Source organism: Lates calcarifer, linkage group LG6 (assembly GCF_001640805.2).
Source record: "Lates calcarifer isolate ASB-BC8 linkage group LG6, TLL_Latcal_v3, whole genome shotgun sequence".
NCBI lineage: Eukaryota > Metazoa > Chordata > Actinopteri > Centropomidae > Lates > Lates calcarifer.
In genome coordinates, this window is record NC_066838.1 from 14,594,089 (window position 1) to 14,608,892 (window position 14,804).

The 14,804-nt window shown below is 41.9% G+C and overlaps 2 protein-coding genes across 20 annotated transcripts in view; both read right to left on the reverse strand.

The window, feature by feature from the left end:
- mybpha (myosin binding protein Ha) overlaps positions 1 to 6,271 on the reverse strand; it is a 33,243-nt gene extending 26,972 nt beyond the window's left edge. For 9 of the 12 annotated variants that reach the window (XM_051071257.1, XM_051071258.1, XM_051071254.1 and 6 more), the window contains exons 1-5: positions 5,981 to 6,270; positions 3,718 to 3,777; positions 3,306 to 3,371; positions 2,578 to 2,712; positions 1,934 to 2,101 (exon numbers count right to left, since the gene is read on the reverse strand). In XM_051071257.1, coding sequence (XP_050927214.1) covers positions 1,934 to 2,101; positions 2,578 to 2,712; positions 3,306 to 3,371; positions 3,718 to 3,777; positions 5,981 to 6,230 — 679 coding nt within the window. In that variant the 5' untranslated portion in view covers positions 6,231 to 6,270. Of the gene's footprint in view, positions 1 to 1,933; positions 2,102 to 2,577; positions 2,713 to 3,305; positions 3,372 to 3,717; positions 3,778 to 5,980 lie in introns of all 12 variants that reach the window. The other 3 variants (XM_051071261.1, XM_018668211.2, XM_018668213.2) reach the window with 3 other exon arrangements.
- Positions 6,272 to 8,892: 2,621 nt separating this feature from the next.
- LOC108877911 (neuron navigator 1) overlaps positions 8,893 to 14,804 on the reverse strand; it is a 94,925-nt gene continuing 89,013 nt past the window's right edge. For all 8 annotated transcript variants that reach the window (XM_051071216.1, XM_051071224.1, XM_051071220.1 and 5 more), the window contains 13 exons: positions 14,142 to 14,326; positions 13,874 to 14,036; positions 13,542 to 13,740; positions 13,355 to 13,443; positions 13,143 to 13,241; positions 12,859 to 13,030; positions 11,875 to 12,140; positions 11,588 to 11,739; positions 11,433 to 11,504; positions 11,119 to 11,324; positions 10,877 to 10,995; positions 10,603 to 10,791; positions 8,893 to 9,361 (listed from right to left, as the gene is read on the reverse strand). In XM_051071216.1, the coding sequence (XP_050927173.1) occupies positions 9,272 to 9,361; positions 10,603 to 10,791; positions 10,877 to 10,995; positions 11,119 to 11,324; positions 11,433 to 11,504; positions 11,588 to 11,739; positions 11,875 to 12,140; positions 12,859 to 13,030; positions 13,143 to 13,241; positions 13,355 to 13,443; positions 13,542 to 13,740; positions 13,874 to 14,036; positions 14,142 to 14,326 (2,001 nt within the window). In that variant the 3' untranslated portion in view covers positions 8,893 to 9,271. The remainder of the gene's footprint in view (positions 9,362 to 10,602; positions 10,792 to 10,876; positions 10,996 to 11,118; positions 11,325 to 11,432; positions 11,505 to 11,587; positions 11,740 to 11,874; positions 12,141 to 12,858; positions 13,031 to 13,142; positions 13,242 to 13,354; positions 13,444 to 13,541; positions 13,741 to 13,873; positions 14,037 to 14,141; positions 14,327 to 14,804) is intronic.

A 14,804-nucleotide genomic window follows, 5' to 3' on the forward strand; every position in this document is an offset into this window, starting at 1 on the left:
TGGGTGTCTGGTCGTGACAGCGTGTGACTGACACACAGCTGAATTCACCCCTCAACAAGCCACCCAGAATCCATCAATTAGGCTCATGTTTCGCTCCCCTCAGTTGACCAGCAGTTCTGGTTGCATGACCGCATTTCTCCACCAAAGTTTCCTGTTTGTTCACAGCGATCTGAACCCAGACCAGGAAATATGCTCAGAGACCGTAAGCTGTCCTTCTGAAAGTGGATAACTGGGGCATGTCAGCTCAGGTCTACACTACGTCGATAGTGACTCAGTGTCAGGGCTCATGGAAATTTACGTCTGCAGCGCGACGAAGCCAAGTTTGGTTTAAACAAACAAAGAGGAGGCTCACGGTGTGACTTCAGTAAACTGCCTATGTCTATGTGTATTTTCTGGGAACGTTTGTCCTATTTTACGGACAGCAGTAGAGAGTTGAGAGAAAAGAGCATCCATGTTTATTTTGAAGTCAGAAAGCTAACAATAAATGCCTGGTGAGATTTGTTGTGTTGTTTCCTTATATTGTTGGATGAGATAGTTCCTGATATAAATTATAATTCTGCCCATTTCTTTTTCCCCAGTCCTTTTATGACTGCTTGCATTTAGACATTTAATTTGAGTTTTTCTTTACATTTCTTAAAGCAAGGTGTCAAGAAGTGTTTTGGTATCTGTACTAAAACTCAGATATTGTGCCTTAAAATTTGAAATAACAGACACAGACTAACAGCTCTGTGAGGATGTACTTAGACACAGCTGATCTGAAAACGTAAATGCTAAGAACCTGCTATATTATGGATAGTTTAGAGAAAATGTTTACATGTATATGTGTGTTTTATATATTCTCTCTATTCACTATCCTTTTAAGTGCTGTTAAGTTGCTTACAAAATACAATTAATGGCTCGGACTATTGTGAAATCTACAGTGCCAAAACAAATATAGCAACACCCTCCTGTCTTCTTTTATATGTATATTGGTGTATAAATATATATAGATGTAAATTAATCTTTTACTAAAGTTTTTTAAAAGTTTTATTCTGTTTTATGTTTGATTTTTGTAAAGAAAAGTGTAAAGGAAGTGTTAAATAGTTAAACTTTATTTTGATTTGTTATTCTTGTTGTCCTCTTTTAGTCCTTTGGTGTGTTACCAGCAAGAAAGAAAAGTCCACTGACTGTAGCTATTCATGTAATAAAATTAAGGAAGTAGAATATCTGTGAGTACCTGACCTTCTTACATGTGATGCCAAACCTGCAGTAACTGCTGAGGATGTGTGTACATACGAGCGAAAGCATGATTTACAGCTAATGAAAGCGCTTGTCAGCACCTGTGGGATTTATGTGCATACATCTGTGCAGCCCATCTGAGGCCCTGCCAGTTACTAATCCCACCTCTGCCTCCCCGGTTGCAACGTGAGTATTTTAAGGATAGGTCATAAGTTACAACTATCAGAGAGCTCCTGATAAAGAGGCTGGAGACAGACAATCTCGTCTTTACATCACTGAAAACCTCAAATATCTGCTGCATCTTTTGAAGGGAATTTTGATTTGGACTATAGAGATTTTGTAGAGAAATCCAACACAATTTTTGGACATTTTGCACACTATTGGACACATACTTGTGCACTACTCCACATATAGAAAACAGATTAATCTGATTAAATAAGAAAAAACGGTAACTCCTTTGGTTGTTGTCTCTAAATAATAATAATATCATACTGTATAGTTGCAAAGGTTTGGACAAACTTTGTAAAGATGAGAAGAATATTTGCATGTCAGAAAGTTGAAAGTTATTTCTGCAGCTTCTAAAAAGACAAGCTAGTAGTTGCAGCTTGGGCTGTTTATCTGTATTTTTTAATGGAGTGGAATTTCCCTTTAAGCAGACACTTGCGAGTGATGTGTTGTACATTTTGAGAAATGACTGACATTGGCTGCTACTTACCAACAATCTCACGGATCGGCACAGGCTCAGCAAGTGCGCCAGGTTCACTGCGGCCACCGGGGTTTACAGCCACCACGCGAACATGCAGCAGGTCACCCGCTGTCAGATTCTTGATGCAGTAGCGGTTTGCAGGGGTCAGCTGCTCGTTACTCACAACCCAGTCTGTTGCTGCAAGGAAACCCAGGGCTGGTGTTAGTATACAGCTTTTAGTACAGTTTTCACTTTTCTTCAGTATACCTGTCAGGGTTTTAATTTTTTTCCTACATATTCCTTAAGGTGTTTAAGATAAGATAAGATAAGACAGACTTTATTTATCCCACTTGTGGGAAATTTAAATTTTCATTTATTAAAGAGTAAACCATCCCTTAATTGGACATGTTAAGTGGTTTATCACCTGTCGACACAAGTTTACAAACAACCTGACCGTAAGAAGTACACTTTGGCCACCATGATGAAATCTCAGAAGGCATGCTGTCATCTGAGCAAACGAGCGCTTCTAAAAGTGGTGTCCAGAGATACAGTGACAGCCGGTGAAATGCTGCCTGCCGTATACGGCCTGGACCCAGCTATGAGTCTATCTGCCCTCTGACACTCCCAAGACAGGTGCAGCCTCGTATACATACACACGCATAACTCAGACTTACTTCCATCCTTGCAGTACTCAATGGTGTATCCGTCCAGGCCTGAGTCGCCGATGGTCTCTGGCGTCTTCCATTTAATGGTGAGGCTGGAGTCGTTCACATCATCCACAGATACGTCCAGGGGAGCGCTGGTGGGGACTGAATGAGGTTCAAACAGAGCAGATTCATTAATGGCTGAGGTGGACAATGGAAGCATGAGCTGAAATTATACTGGAAATACACACAAAATGGAATAATTACCCTTATACTTTCATTTCTACATCATGTTTACGTGCAGGGCTATAATGAACAATTATCTGTCAACTACTGTCTCGATTAATCATCTAGAAAATAGTAAAAAAATATCCATCACAATTTCCTAATGACCAGGCTATTGTTTGCATACATTTTGTTTTGTCCAATCAAAGGTCCACAACCAAATATTGTTCAGCTAATTGTAACATAAGACAAAGAAAAGCAGCAAATCTCCCCACGAGCAGCTGGAACAGGAGACGACGATTAACCAAAACTACTCATCCAAAACCATCAAGGGGTTTAGTCCATTTTAAAGCAAACATGTTTAATATTTGCTGCTTCCAGCTTCCTAAAAAAGCAAGAAAAAAAAAACTTTTCTTGAATATCTCTGTGTTTTGGGCTGTTGGTCAGATAACATCTCATACATCTTTCATTGACCTTGACTGAGTGTTCACAGCAGGACCGAGGTAACAGCAGAGCATAAGTGTTTGCGTTACCTGCAGGAGGTGGGGGCGTGGGGGCCTTGGGCGGCTCCTCAACTACGGCAGCTTCTGCTGGGGCAGCTAGCATTAAACAAGCAGGAGGTTAATGTTGTTTTCAAACACCAGCAAACAAGGACCTGAGAAATATCCAGAGCGTCTTTTCCATGGCGAGACTTCAAGCTGTGACTTTTCAAAATAACAGCCATCATGAGATTTTAAATTTGGATGTGCCACAGCATGCCAATCACTGCGGGGTTCCTACTGGAAAAGATACCAGGAAGTTCGAAGTTTAATAATCCAGTCGTCCTCATAGCTGGGGAAAGGCATCTTTGTGTAAATTGATTGATGACAATTTACACAAAGTCATTTATGTGTAATTTATGGCTGACCCGTTAATGTTGTTGTCTGTGTGGTGGTTTATGTTTACCGTCAGCAGGAGCATCAGCAGCGGGAGCAGCGGCACCGTCTTCAGCAGCAGGAGCAGCAGCTAGCATTAAAATTCCATTAGGGAAGCCAATTAGAGACTTATATTATGACATTACTCATGCAGAAAATTAATCAGTTTCAAGCTAATTTGATCAAGATATACTATGGTGAAGCAAGCGGCAGGACAGAGCAGTGTGGACTAAGCTTTCTGTGTTCACACTGACAAAAGCAGGTGAATTTATGAGCCGGAAATTGATTCCTGAGAACATTTTTGAGACACTGTAAGACATCTGCACACAGCAGAAGACCAATACATGTCCACATAGAAAAACCTTGTGGGTTTACTAAAAAGACACATGGCTCAAGACAAAAACTTAAATGTGATGAAATTTACAGACAGAAATACCAATAAACACAACGAATCATCAGCGAGAAACATAAACTGCTTGTATAGTTCACAGTGGGACGCAACCAAACACACACACACAAACACGTCATGCATTACAGCTTGTGCTTGTGGACCGCCTGCAGTGTGTGTGTTTACGCTCAGCTGGAGTTGTCAACTCAGCTCCTTCCTCGGTAGCTGTGGCTTCAGCTGAAGTTAGGGGGTTACATGTTGAGGTTAGCAGGCAAAAACAAAACAGGTCAATCTACTATAGCCACCATTTATGTACGTTACCATCAAGGTCTGGTGAGTGACATTCAGAGGGTAGAAACACACTAAGAGTAAGTGGTTCATCTCTGGTGTTACCAGTACCCAGGTGGTGATGTAGATATCACTGGTGGGTGCAGCGTTTTAACCATCATAGAAGTCCCCTGAATTCTGTGCTGCTACTTGTTCTGTTACCCTTAACAGGAACTGTTCCTGCAGTTAGGGACTTATATAATGGATAATTTATCATGAAGGTACAAACATTAATGGTCAGAAATAATTAATAACTCAAAGCATTAAGTGTGCTGTGAATTACTATTAGCAGCTGGAGGTTAGATACAGTATTTGCAGCTAACAAGGGAGTTACTTCTAGATCAAAGACACGTTTGGCTGTTGGTCTATTCTAAATGAAGCATGGTGACTGCTATGGACTGCAGTCCATATAACAAAATATAGTCTCCAGTAGCCCTGAATAGTGTTGCCAGACTGGGCAGTTTACCACCACATTTTGGTTTCTGTTTTGGACAGGTTGTGATAATTTAGGGCTGCTATTTGTAGTTACTCTGTTCCCACCGATGAAAACTTTAGCTGTACTCCAATAAATCAGTCCCTCCTGTCATCCAAGTATTATAATGACAGCGTGCTGAGTTTACTAGGCTCAGGCCAACATGCAATGACTGATAACCTTTGACCGTCAAAATAAAATATCATTTCAGTTAGTTTCACTTTTTTGCTATTTTCAAAGCTAAAAGTTACTTTATCCAAAAGACACAGTAACTACTTAGTTAATAATACTTTAAATGTATCCTTTATTGTAACCATATTTTTGAGACTTTCCTAAATTAAACTTAAAAATTAATGATGACTGGGGGGGTTTGTGGGGTCTGATTTGACTCCTTTTTGTCTGTCCTCCGCACTATACCTCCGGACACAAGACATCATTCAATATTCATGTCTACGCTGTTTTAGGGTCATGAAGAATCACCACATTCAACAGGTTTTAACAGTGTGGTTACAGCTGCTGGTTGGTGTCTTCTTAGCTACAAGGACAGTGAATGAAGACGGGAGCAAGAACTAACGCATTTTTTTTGTCAAAGTAGTCTCCAGGCCAAAAAAAAATCCTATACTTTGAGTTGGTATCTATTTTCTAGATCTTTTAAGTTGTAGGAGCCGTTGTGTCAATGTAAAAGTAACAAATATGTATAATAACAGTGCACATATACTCTCAGTTGGCAGATTATTAGGTAGGACCTAGCTACAACAACAGTGCAACAACGCCACAAACTACGGCCTCCAAAATGACTATAAAATTGAATGTACACCTCTCTAAATCAGTTTCAACAAAAACAGAACATTATAATCTCCGTGAAGGGAGGATTTACTGCAGGACTAAACTGCATTTGTTTAAGCTAAACTAGCAAGAGTGTAGCCAACTTCTCTGCTCCCAAATCCTAGTCACTTAAAACAGCAGCAGTCCCTGACTGATTCACTGCTCCATGTTTGTTACTGGCCTTATCTAGTTAAGGTGAGTAAAGTTAGCTTCCACTCCATTCAGCGTAGAAAAGGGGATTTTCGTGGTTATTAAGGTGAGTTTAGCTTCATGGTACAGCACCTGGGACGCTTCCTTCCGCCGCTGGGGCGTCCTCAGCTGGGGCGGCGGGGACTGCCTCTCCCTCGGCGGGAGGAGCCGCCTCAGCAGCAGCAGCAGCAGCAGCCTCGGGGGGAGCGGTTTCCACAGGGGCAGGCTCCGCAGGTGGAGCCTCTGCCGCCGGGGCGGGTTCAGGCTCCGGGGCGGGCTCAGGTGCCTTGTCGGCAGCCTTCTTGGCTGGGGACTTCTTGATGGGCGCAGGTTTGCCTGGCATCGTGCTAAAAGACGGACAGTCCTCTGGATGAAGAAGCCTGGAGGGTGTTAGGTAATATATATAGATGTGTGAGAGATGGTGGGCTTGAGCGCGCGAAACCCCACCCATTCCTTGTCTTTGATGCCCACCCACTTCAGCACATCCCCATCTCTGTTAGGACCTGTAACCTGCACAGACAGGGGCAGTTCTGCCTTGTTATGACCCCATTATCATTTTTTTCACTCTTTAAAGCAATTAAAAGCAGTATTTAATAAGCGATGAATGCTATTTTGCCATTACAGAGGATCACATACTTTTAAAATCACCATACAGCCAATCAATCATCATATACAGTAGTTTTAGCGCCCTCCAGTGGGTAACATAATAAAAGCAGTCAGTCAAAACAGGTAGTGATGTGAAGAATGGCATGATTTTATTGTGTCCATTGCTCAATGTTAGACATATGGGATTTGATGTGGTTATAGAGACATGCCACACAACCATTATTAGGTCCCCTTTTAAGCCAAGTGCTCCTTCCTGCTGGAGGAAGACAATAAAACCACAGAGGACGCCCGTTTTCTGCATACAGGAGCCATGCCTTCTCTTAGATCTCTACATTTTTTTTTGTGATTGTTGTCGCAGATGCACTGACTATTTACAGTGTTTACAATAGTGATGTCATGTACAAAAGAGAAAGAAACCTTTACAAATATTTGCATAAGAAAAACCAAACGTCTGCTCTTAAAAACAATGTGAGAAAAGAGGAAGATATCCAGTTATTAAAAATCCCTCCCATGATAAGGTTTAAGTGTGGTAGGTCCAATGAAACAAAACTTTGGGAACACAGCAGGGATACATGCAGACACATCTCAGCTAACATCTGTTCTTACACTGCTTCCCACTCCTCAAAGATGTCCAATCTTTCACACTTAAAAGTTTTAAAATGGTGTCAAATCTCACACACAAGCAGCCCGATCATGATACACATTCTCATCTACTGCAGAGTTCACTGACACACACATTACCTTAACTACCAGCCATAGGCCCAAACCGATAACCCACTCCCCACCCAAAATCTGGGCATCAAGGTGACGACAATAAAGTGACATCGGAGTAGGCGAGAGGAAGCGATGTTTCCTCTAAATCGAGGCCTCCGTGTGGTAGATTTAAAGCAGCTCAAAAGCAGCTTTAGGCCAAATTGTGTTTCAGGCACAGATAGACTTAGGCATCACGTCTCTGCTTTCCACCGACTCCAACCCTGTTTGGAAAGCAGAGAAACATCTGGACAGAATATGGCAGTCTGAGGTACTTCAGGGTCAAGGGGGCACAGAGCTGAGAGGTTTACGTGTATCTCCACCTCCTTCACTTCCCTCCTGTTACACGTCTTTTTATGCTGTCTTCCCTCCTCACAAGAACAGTCAAGATGCGAGCAATAAATACTCTGTAATCTAGTACTCTCTAAGATATATTATGTGCAAACAAATGAAGGAAAGAAATGAGAGGAAGCCACTTAAAAATGAGATTCAACTTATTCCTACCCCCAGCCCTTACTCTTGCTGCAACTCTTGAAACAATGCATGTGAAGGAAAGTGATTTCTATGGTTTGAAAAACATTATCAAAGATAAAAAGAGCAAATGCAATGTGGAAGGTTTTTTTTTCTATATATTCTTATCACTCATTGGCAGCTTTGTTTCACTTCATTCTTCACTTCCCCCTGTGGGATGATGAATGAAAAATGACCAAAAGTGATGACAGAAGTACGCCTCAACGCTGTCTGCTGCTGTCGATAACGGCATGTTTGGTATACACACTAGGTGATAATTACTGTATATGGGTGCACGTTGAAGATGACTCGGTATAAAATTCTACAAAATCAAGATTTTCAAAGCTGTGTCTTCATCTATCACAAGAGAAGTTTGTGTTTTAAAACTGACGGATCTAGATACAGAGTAGAAGCAAGCATAGTCAGAAATGGAAGGCCGTTTTGGCCAACTAGATAAACAAGCAGTTTTTTTTTCTGTGTGTTTACAATACAGTATGTTGAGTATAGGGTCAATGTCTTGTCTTTATGATCAGCGTATTACTGGAGTAAACCACTGACTACTGAGTCCACTGATAATGACGTTTTTTTTTGCACAGACTGACCCTAAAACTGATCCCATGCATGATTACTCTTACAGCTTCACAGTTCTGATATTTGATCCATGAATGACACAATTGCTGAACTGAAAAGAAGAAGAAGAAAAACAACATTCAAGGTCATTTTCATAGTTGTGTTACTGAGTGTGTTGTATTCTACCAAGCACCTTTGATAAGACAAATAGCACACCAGGAGAGCACTGAGGATAATAGATGCTGCCATCTAGAGGAATTACTAATGAACTGCAGGATTTAGCCAAACAGACGCCACCCCCCATAACCCCTGTTTGATGCACAGTCACTGACACAGCCTCCTTAAATCCAATTACCACATGTAGAAAATAAAGTGCATTTTTGGCTGTTGTCGAGTGATGGTCGTACTTTTGGGGAAATCAGACTCTTTTAATTCTGAGGTGAGTTTCTTTCTGAAATGAAACACGTGCCTTCAAAGAAAACCAGTAAGCACCAAGAGTTGTTGAAAAAGTTGTGGCTGTCAAACGACAAACAAAATAAAGGGAAAGAAATGGGTCTTGATCAGTAGGATTATAGGTAATATTTTGCATCATACTATTCCGGTTACCATGCACTTGCAGATTCAACAACAACCCATCTGGGACAAACTGGGGGCAGAGAAGAGACAAATCAATATCGTTCCCTGACATGATCATCACAAACCTATGAAAGCAGTTTAATTGTCTTTCCAATGTTGTGATTGCAGGGCAGAGCAAACCCCTTGTCCATAATCTCTCTCTCTCTCTCTCTCTCTCTGTAGATCCTTTACATTTAGCTTTTTAACTGCTCACTGAGCACACAGTAAAGTTCATTATTGAGTCTTTAAAGTCTCACTGGGACTGCACTCGCTGTGTCAGCCATAATAAAAAGTCCATAATTCCACAGCTTGACTGACAGTCGCATGTTATCCTCAGAGTGTAGCCTGCAGATCCAGACTGCCTTCCCGCTCTGGAGACTCGATGTAGTTGGCTGACTCTTGGAGCTTCAGCAGCATGGCCATCTGGAGGAGACAGGGAAGCACAGTGAGTCAAACTGCAGATTAACAGACATGTTTTGTTTTCCAGGGTTGGATTTGGCTCGGCATAGAATAGATATTTCTTGAAAATGCATCTCACGAGTTTACACTGTGGAGATAATCTTTTGGCTTATGAAATGTCAGAAAATAATATTATTATTTTTCAGAGCCCAAAAGGGACATGTTGAACTTGGCAGTATTGTCCAAACGTTGGTCCCCAAAAATAAAATAAATTAAATTGAATATAAAACAGAAATTCAAGATGTTTTTTGCCTCATAATGCCTTAAACATGTAGTGGAATATTTACTAAACCTGTTGCAAGTTGCCACCAGGGATGCAAAAGTTGTGGTCTAGTACTAAGGCTGCAGATGTGCATGAGCCCAGTCAGTTAATCAAATCTGAAGAAGTGCCACTAAAATATGATCTAATGCGTTACTGTTTTGATGTGTGTTACATACGTCAATGAAGAAAGCAGAAGGAAGCATTTTTAGCTGCTGAACTTTAAATACCAGTTGAAGAAAAGACATTCTTGGAACTGTGTGTATTTGTCTCATTAAAAGGCCCTTGGTGAGAAAATACCACTTATATAGCCCAAATGTCATCAGCACATCAAAAAGATCAGTGATTGATCACTGTGGGAGATTTATGGTAAAACTTTTAAAAACATTTGCTTCACTTGTTTCCAGACTTGCTGTGAGCCATTATAGTTCAGGAAGAACACATTTTGGCCACTGTGGGAAAAGGTGAAGTCTTAAGGTTGCTTAATTGCTGCTCTTTTGTGTTATAGTGTGGCTTTTAATTTGTATTTTTCTCTTACTTGCTGTTTTGACCTGGCTATAGTCTCTCATCTTCTGTGTGTGTGCCTGATTTTTTTTTTTTAAAAGGGCTGCAGGTTTTATACATCTCTGCTGCAGTGCTCAGTCTACAATTAAAGCTGCTATTTTTTGTAATGATTTCAGTTCCATCTTCCTGTATTTTTGCCACTGAAGAGGAACACCTTAAAATACATACTGTGTGAACCCAAAGATACAGTTCTCAGTGGTTCTGCTTTTCCTTTATTTAACCTATGCAAAAGTCAAGTGCTGTCTACAAACATATAAGAACACAATTTGGCTGTAGAGCGCCTATTATCCTTAGTCTATTACTGGAATAATTTTTCAAAGAATTTTCTGTTGATGGACCGATTTCTGCCCTTAACTAATCCCGCTTCTCAAGAGAAACTCACCAGTGGGTCTGACTCTAGTGTGCTGGGTGGAGGCGTGTCTTTGGGGGGCTTCTTCTCCTCACTGAGTGCGGCTATGCTGGGGGGAGGTAGGTGAAAGAGTCTGGACTGGTCTTGCTGTGCATTGGGCCAAGGGAGGGTGCCTCTCACCCACTCCACTGGATCCTCCCATACTGCCTTCTGCCCGTGGACCTGAGGGAACAGAAGAGTAACAGAGCTGACTTCTTGTTGTTACCACTAATACTACGCTTTGGAGGATGTCTGTGCCTGTGCTCACCTTGATGCCGTCCTTGGCTCCCTCTTGCAGGTACGGTATGATGGAGTGGTTCCACAGGTCAATAAACCACTGCCTGAACTCTGCCACTGACACTGGGCACGACAGGAAGAAGCAGGGACCTGGCGGGAGGCAAAAATTCCTTTTAGCTGCTTTCCTGAGTCATTCCTCACCGTTACACATCAAACTATCATCTCTGTTCCCTGTTTTCTACCTCAACTGACCCTGCGTCCACTCTATCTCACCTATAAGGAAGTCCGAAGTGCTGTGTTTCTCCAGAAAAGTGTGCAGATGGTACCAGAGCTGAGGGACCCAGTCGAGTACGCAGAGGAGAGCTTGGTGGCGTGTCGGGTCCTGTTCCTCCTCTTGGTAGGCTTCCACAGCTTTACGGTGCAAGTACCTCACCAGGAACCCATTTGCTGGTTCCACGTTGTTGGAGAACATCACCATCCTAAGACCACATTTAAAGAAATGTTACTTTTTGTTAGCTTGGTTTTGTATTTAATAGTGTTTCAAAGTCAGGGGAGGTGTTGTGTATATCTTCTGGCACTGTGCTCACCTGAAGCTAAGGTGCAGTCCGTGATTGGATGACATCTTCACTGGCTGGTTGGTCGTTCCAATGATGTAAGGACTGAAACATCAACACAGGAAATAATGAATCAAATCTTATCTTAGCTCTTTAGTGAAATACTGTAACTGTCTGAGATGACTCACCATTTGTGATACTTGCAGGTGAGCGCTCCGTTAACAAGCTCAGTGATGGCTGCTGAATCACTGATGTCATCTATGATGACAACCAGTGGCAGCTCTCCTCCACTCTCTCTGTCAATCTGATTTGCTAGGTTGGACAGATACAACTGCAACTCCTGTGACAGCAAAGAAAGGTAAATATTTAATTGTCTGTCTGTTCAGAACTGTCTGTTAAAAAAAAAAAAAAAAAAAAAAAAAAAAAAGAATTCAAAACAACTGGCTGAGGGAAAAAATCCCGAGTCGTGCTTTACCTTCTGTGACTGTCGGTGCATGTTGAAGGTGACGGCAGCGCTCCGACCCAGGAGACAGGGCTCGTGGTCGGCCTCGGATGACTCAGTGTGGCTGCGCTGCAGGAGGTAGTGGGCCAGACGCTGAGCTAGGTAAGTCTTTCCTGTCCCGCTGGGCCCAGACAGAACCAGGCGCCTGTGCTTCAGCAGCAGGCTGATGTAGTGCAGCATCATGGGCTTAGGAATGAGAGTCTCAAACACCAGTGAGTCAACACATTTTTCTCTAAGACCTGGGGAAAGGCAGACACAGTGGAGAGAGAGAGGAGAGGCAAGTTTTTTTTTTTTTGAGTACTTTAAAATGTATAAAGCTGAATACAATGAGTAATTAAAGCATTATGCTGGTGATTTTGCATGTTTTATTTTACAATCACTTTGTCCATGCTCCTTTAGGATCTTTTGTGTTTTCGGATTTGATTCCCTACCACTTAGGCAGCCATCGCTTTATACGTATTGCAGTGAGGTTCAAGGAACAATTCAATACATCAAAATGAACATTGTGTTGGCGTAACAAAAAAGTTGTCAAAGTTGAGTTTTAATCAAAAGGCAATGCTGTGGTGGTGGTGGTGGGTGTTCCAAACAGGAAACTCTGTAATGCGCATGACAAGAATGACCAAATCCAGATTTCACAATGTTTTCACAGTGTCTGTGTTTACTTGTTTACTTCCTCTACTTCTTCTCGTCTTGTGTACTGATTTTCTAATAATGCAGCTCATATATAGTTCATTTCAACAGTTGACTCTCCAAGATGTCATTAGCTTGAATCACACCAGCATGTACAAAATGATCTTGACGAAAACATAAAATATAAAAGTAGATTTTTAAAGTGATACTGAAAAAAGAAGGTAGTAAAAAAACAGATCAAAAGGTTTGGCAATAGTTCTGAATTAGACCCAATTTTTTTTTTTATCTAAGTGTAATATGTATTATCAGTCAAGGACACTCACTGACCTTTCAAGGTGACAAATATTTGAGCTGAACCATTGCTGAGACAACGATAAGGTGAGGCCTGAGGTTTGTCACCTCCTATCACCCTCTGCCCTCCCTGGGTCAGCTGGTACGTGTGCAGCGAATCGCAGGACAGGCCCAGGCTTGCTGTCGGGTCTACTTGAGTCAGGTAGTCCTGCACAAAAGAGAAAAATTTACCACAGTTAAAATGTGTGAAGCTGGAGCTATCAAATCATGGCTACACTATTTCTTAGAACCACATTGAAACAGGACAATTATTGACTTACTTTGAAGGTCTTCGCTATAAGAGAGTCCAGACAGGTCCACTCAGTCCTCGCACTGACCGGCACAGAGCCCAAGTAATACTCCTGCTGCTGTTTACTGTCCTACAGAGACACAGAGAGGGAAAGAAAGAGTGCACAATGTTTGAGCAGTTCGATTTAAAGCTGTTGACTTTATTGGATAGATTGGATAGCTATTAATGGTTTTCTGTGTTTACCTCTGCTTGATCTCCAATGCGGACCAGTACTCGTGCACACACCTCATCTCGGTGAGATGACACGCTTTGCATGTCAACTGGAGACACATCTGGAAAACAAGGGATGAATGAAATATAACTTCTTCATATTTATTGTGTGTGTGTGAGAGAGAGCTAAATATTGGAGAGGGTTGTGTTTGTCTCTTACCTGGATCTTTGCAATCATTCAGACTGAGGCTGAAGGACTTGGTGAGGGACATGCTCACCGGCTGCCTCAGTGAGGGCCCCAGGAGAGAGGCCAGGCCTGAAGGTTGGGAGGTGGAGGAGGTGGGACCAGATCCTGCGAGATGGAGCTGACTTCCTGTTTTCAAATGGTCATTCTCTGCCTTCAAGTTCTCCACCGTTGACTAGAACATGAGCAGATAAACTTAAATAACTTAAATTTAAATTATATGATATTAACGCAAAAATGCAATATCACCCCTACATATACTCTGAGTATATCCTTTGCTGAACATGCACATACAGGCACAAACAAACCTGCATGTTGTTCATAGCTTCTCTGAGCTGCTCCAGCTGATGGGCAGAGTTTAAGGCCTCCAGTCGGATGTCTGTCAGTTCCCTTTCTTTCACCCAGAGCTCTGAGCGTAGCTCCGTCACTGCTGTTTCCTCATTGTCCCCCTCTTCTGTGGTCTCCATAATCCTGGAGGGGACGGGAATCATTCATCAGGGACAGACACCCATGAAAACTAAACTGGCTTTTCTCACTGCTGAGCTAGGAGCTGAAGTAAGGTGTTTAGGTACTTACACGGAGGAGGTGGCAGAGGCTGAGGTTTTGAGGGATGAAGGCTGATTCTCTCCTCCTTCTCCCCCCTCATGAAGCATCTTTGGGGAATTGGGAGCTGAGGAGTCGGGGGTGGCGATTTCCTCAATGTCTGAGTAGGTTTTAGAGCCTTTCTTAATGCTGAATGCCTTGTTGAAGGAGCTCCTCAGCTACATAGGAACAGAGGAGCAGGGAGAAGGAGGGAGAAACGCACAGACTTCTGAATTAATATTCAGTGATGGACTGTTTTCGTTACCAAGAGGATAAAACAAGAGGTGTTAGGATTGTTAATTTGACACATGCTAAACATTACAGGAACAGTTTGTCATTTACCATCTAACCGCAACCTGTTCTTTTTACAGTCAGATTTTTGTGTGAATTAAACAAACAAGATATATGGTGTTTGTTAGAGCGTTGTGGATTATGTTTCCCTTGTTTCCCATCTTCATACCAAGCTAAGATAAAAATCTGCAAGTGGAAACTTGATATTTAATGGATGAATGTTGAGTGTTATCAACTTTCAGCAAGGAAACAAATAGGTCATATTTCCCAAAAATGACAAACTATTCCTTTAAGCTTTCAGTTGTTTTCTGAAATCAGGACAAAGATACAGTCAGTGCATGTTTTTGCAGATTTAGTACCCAACTG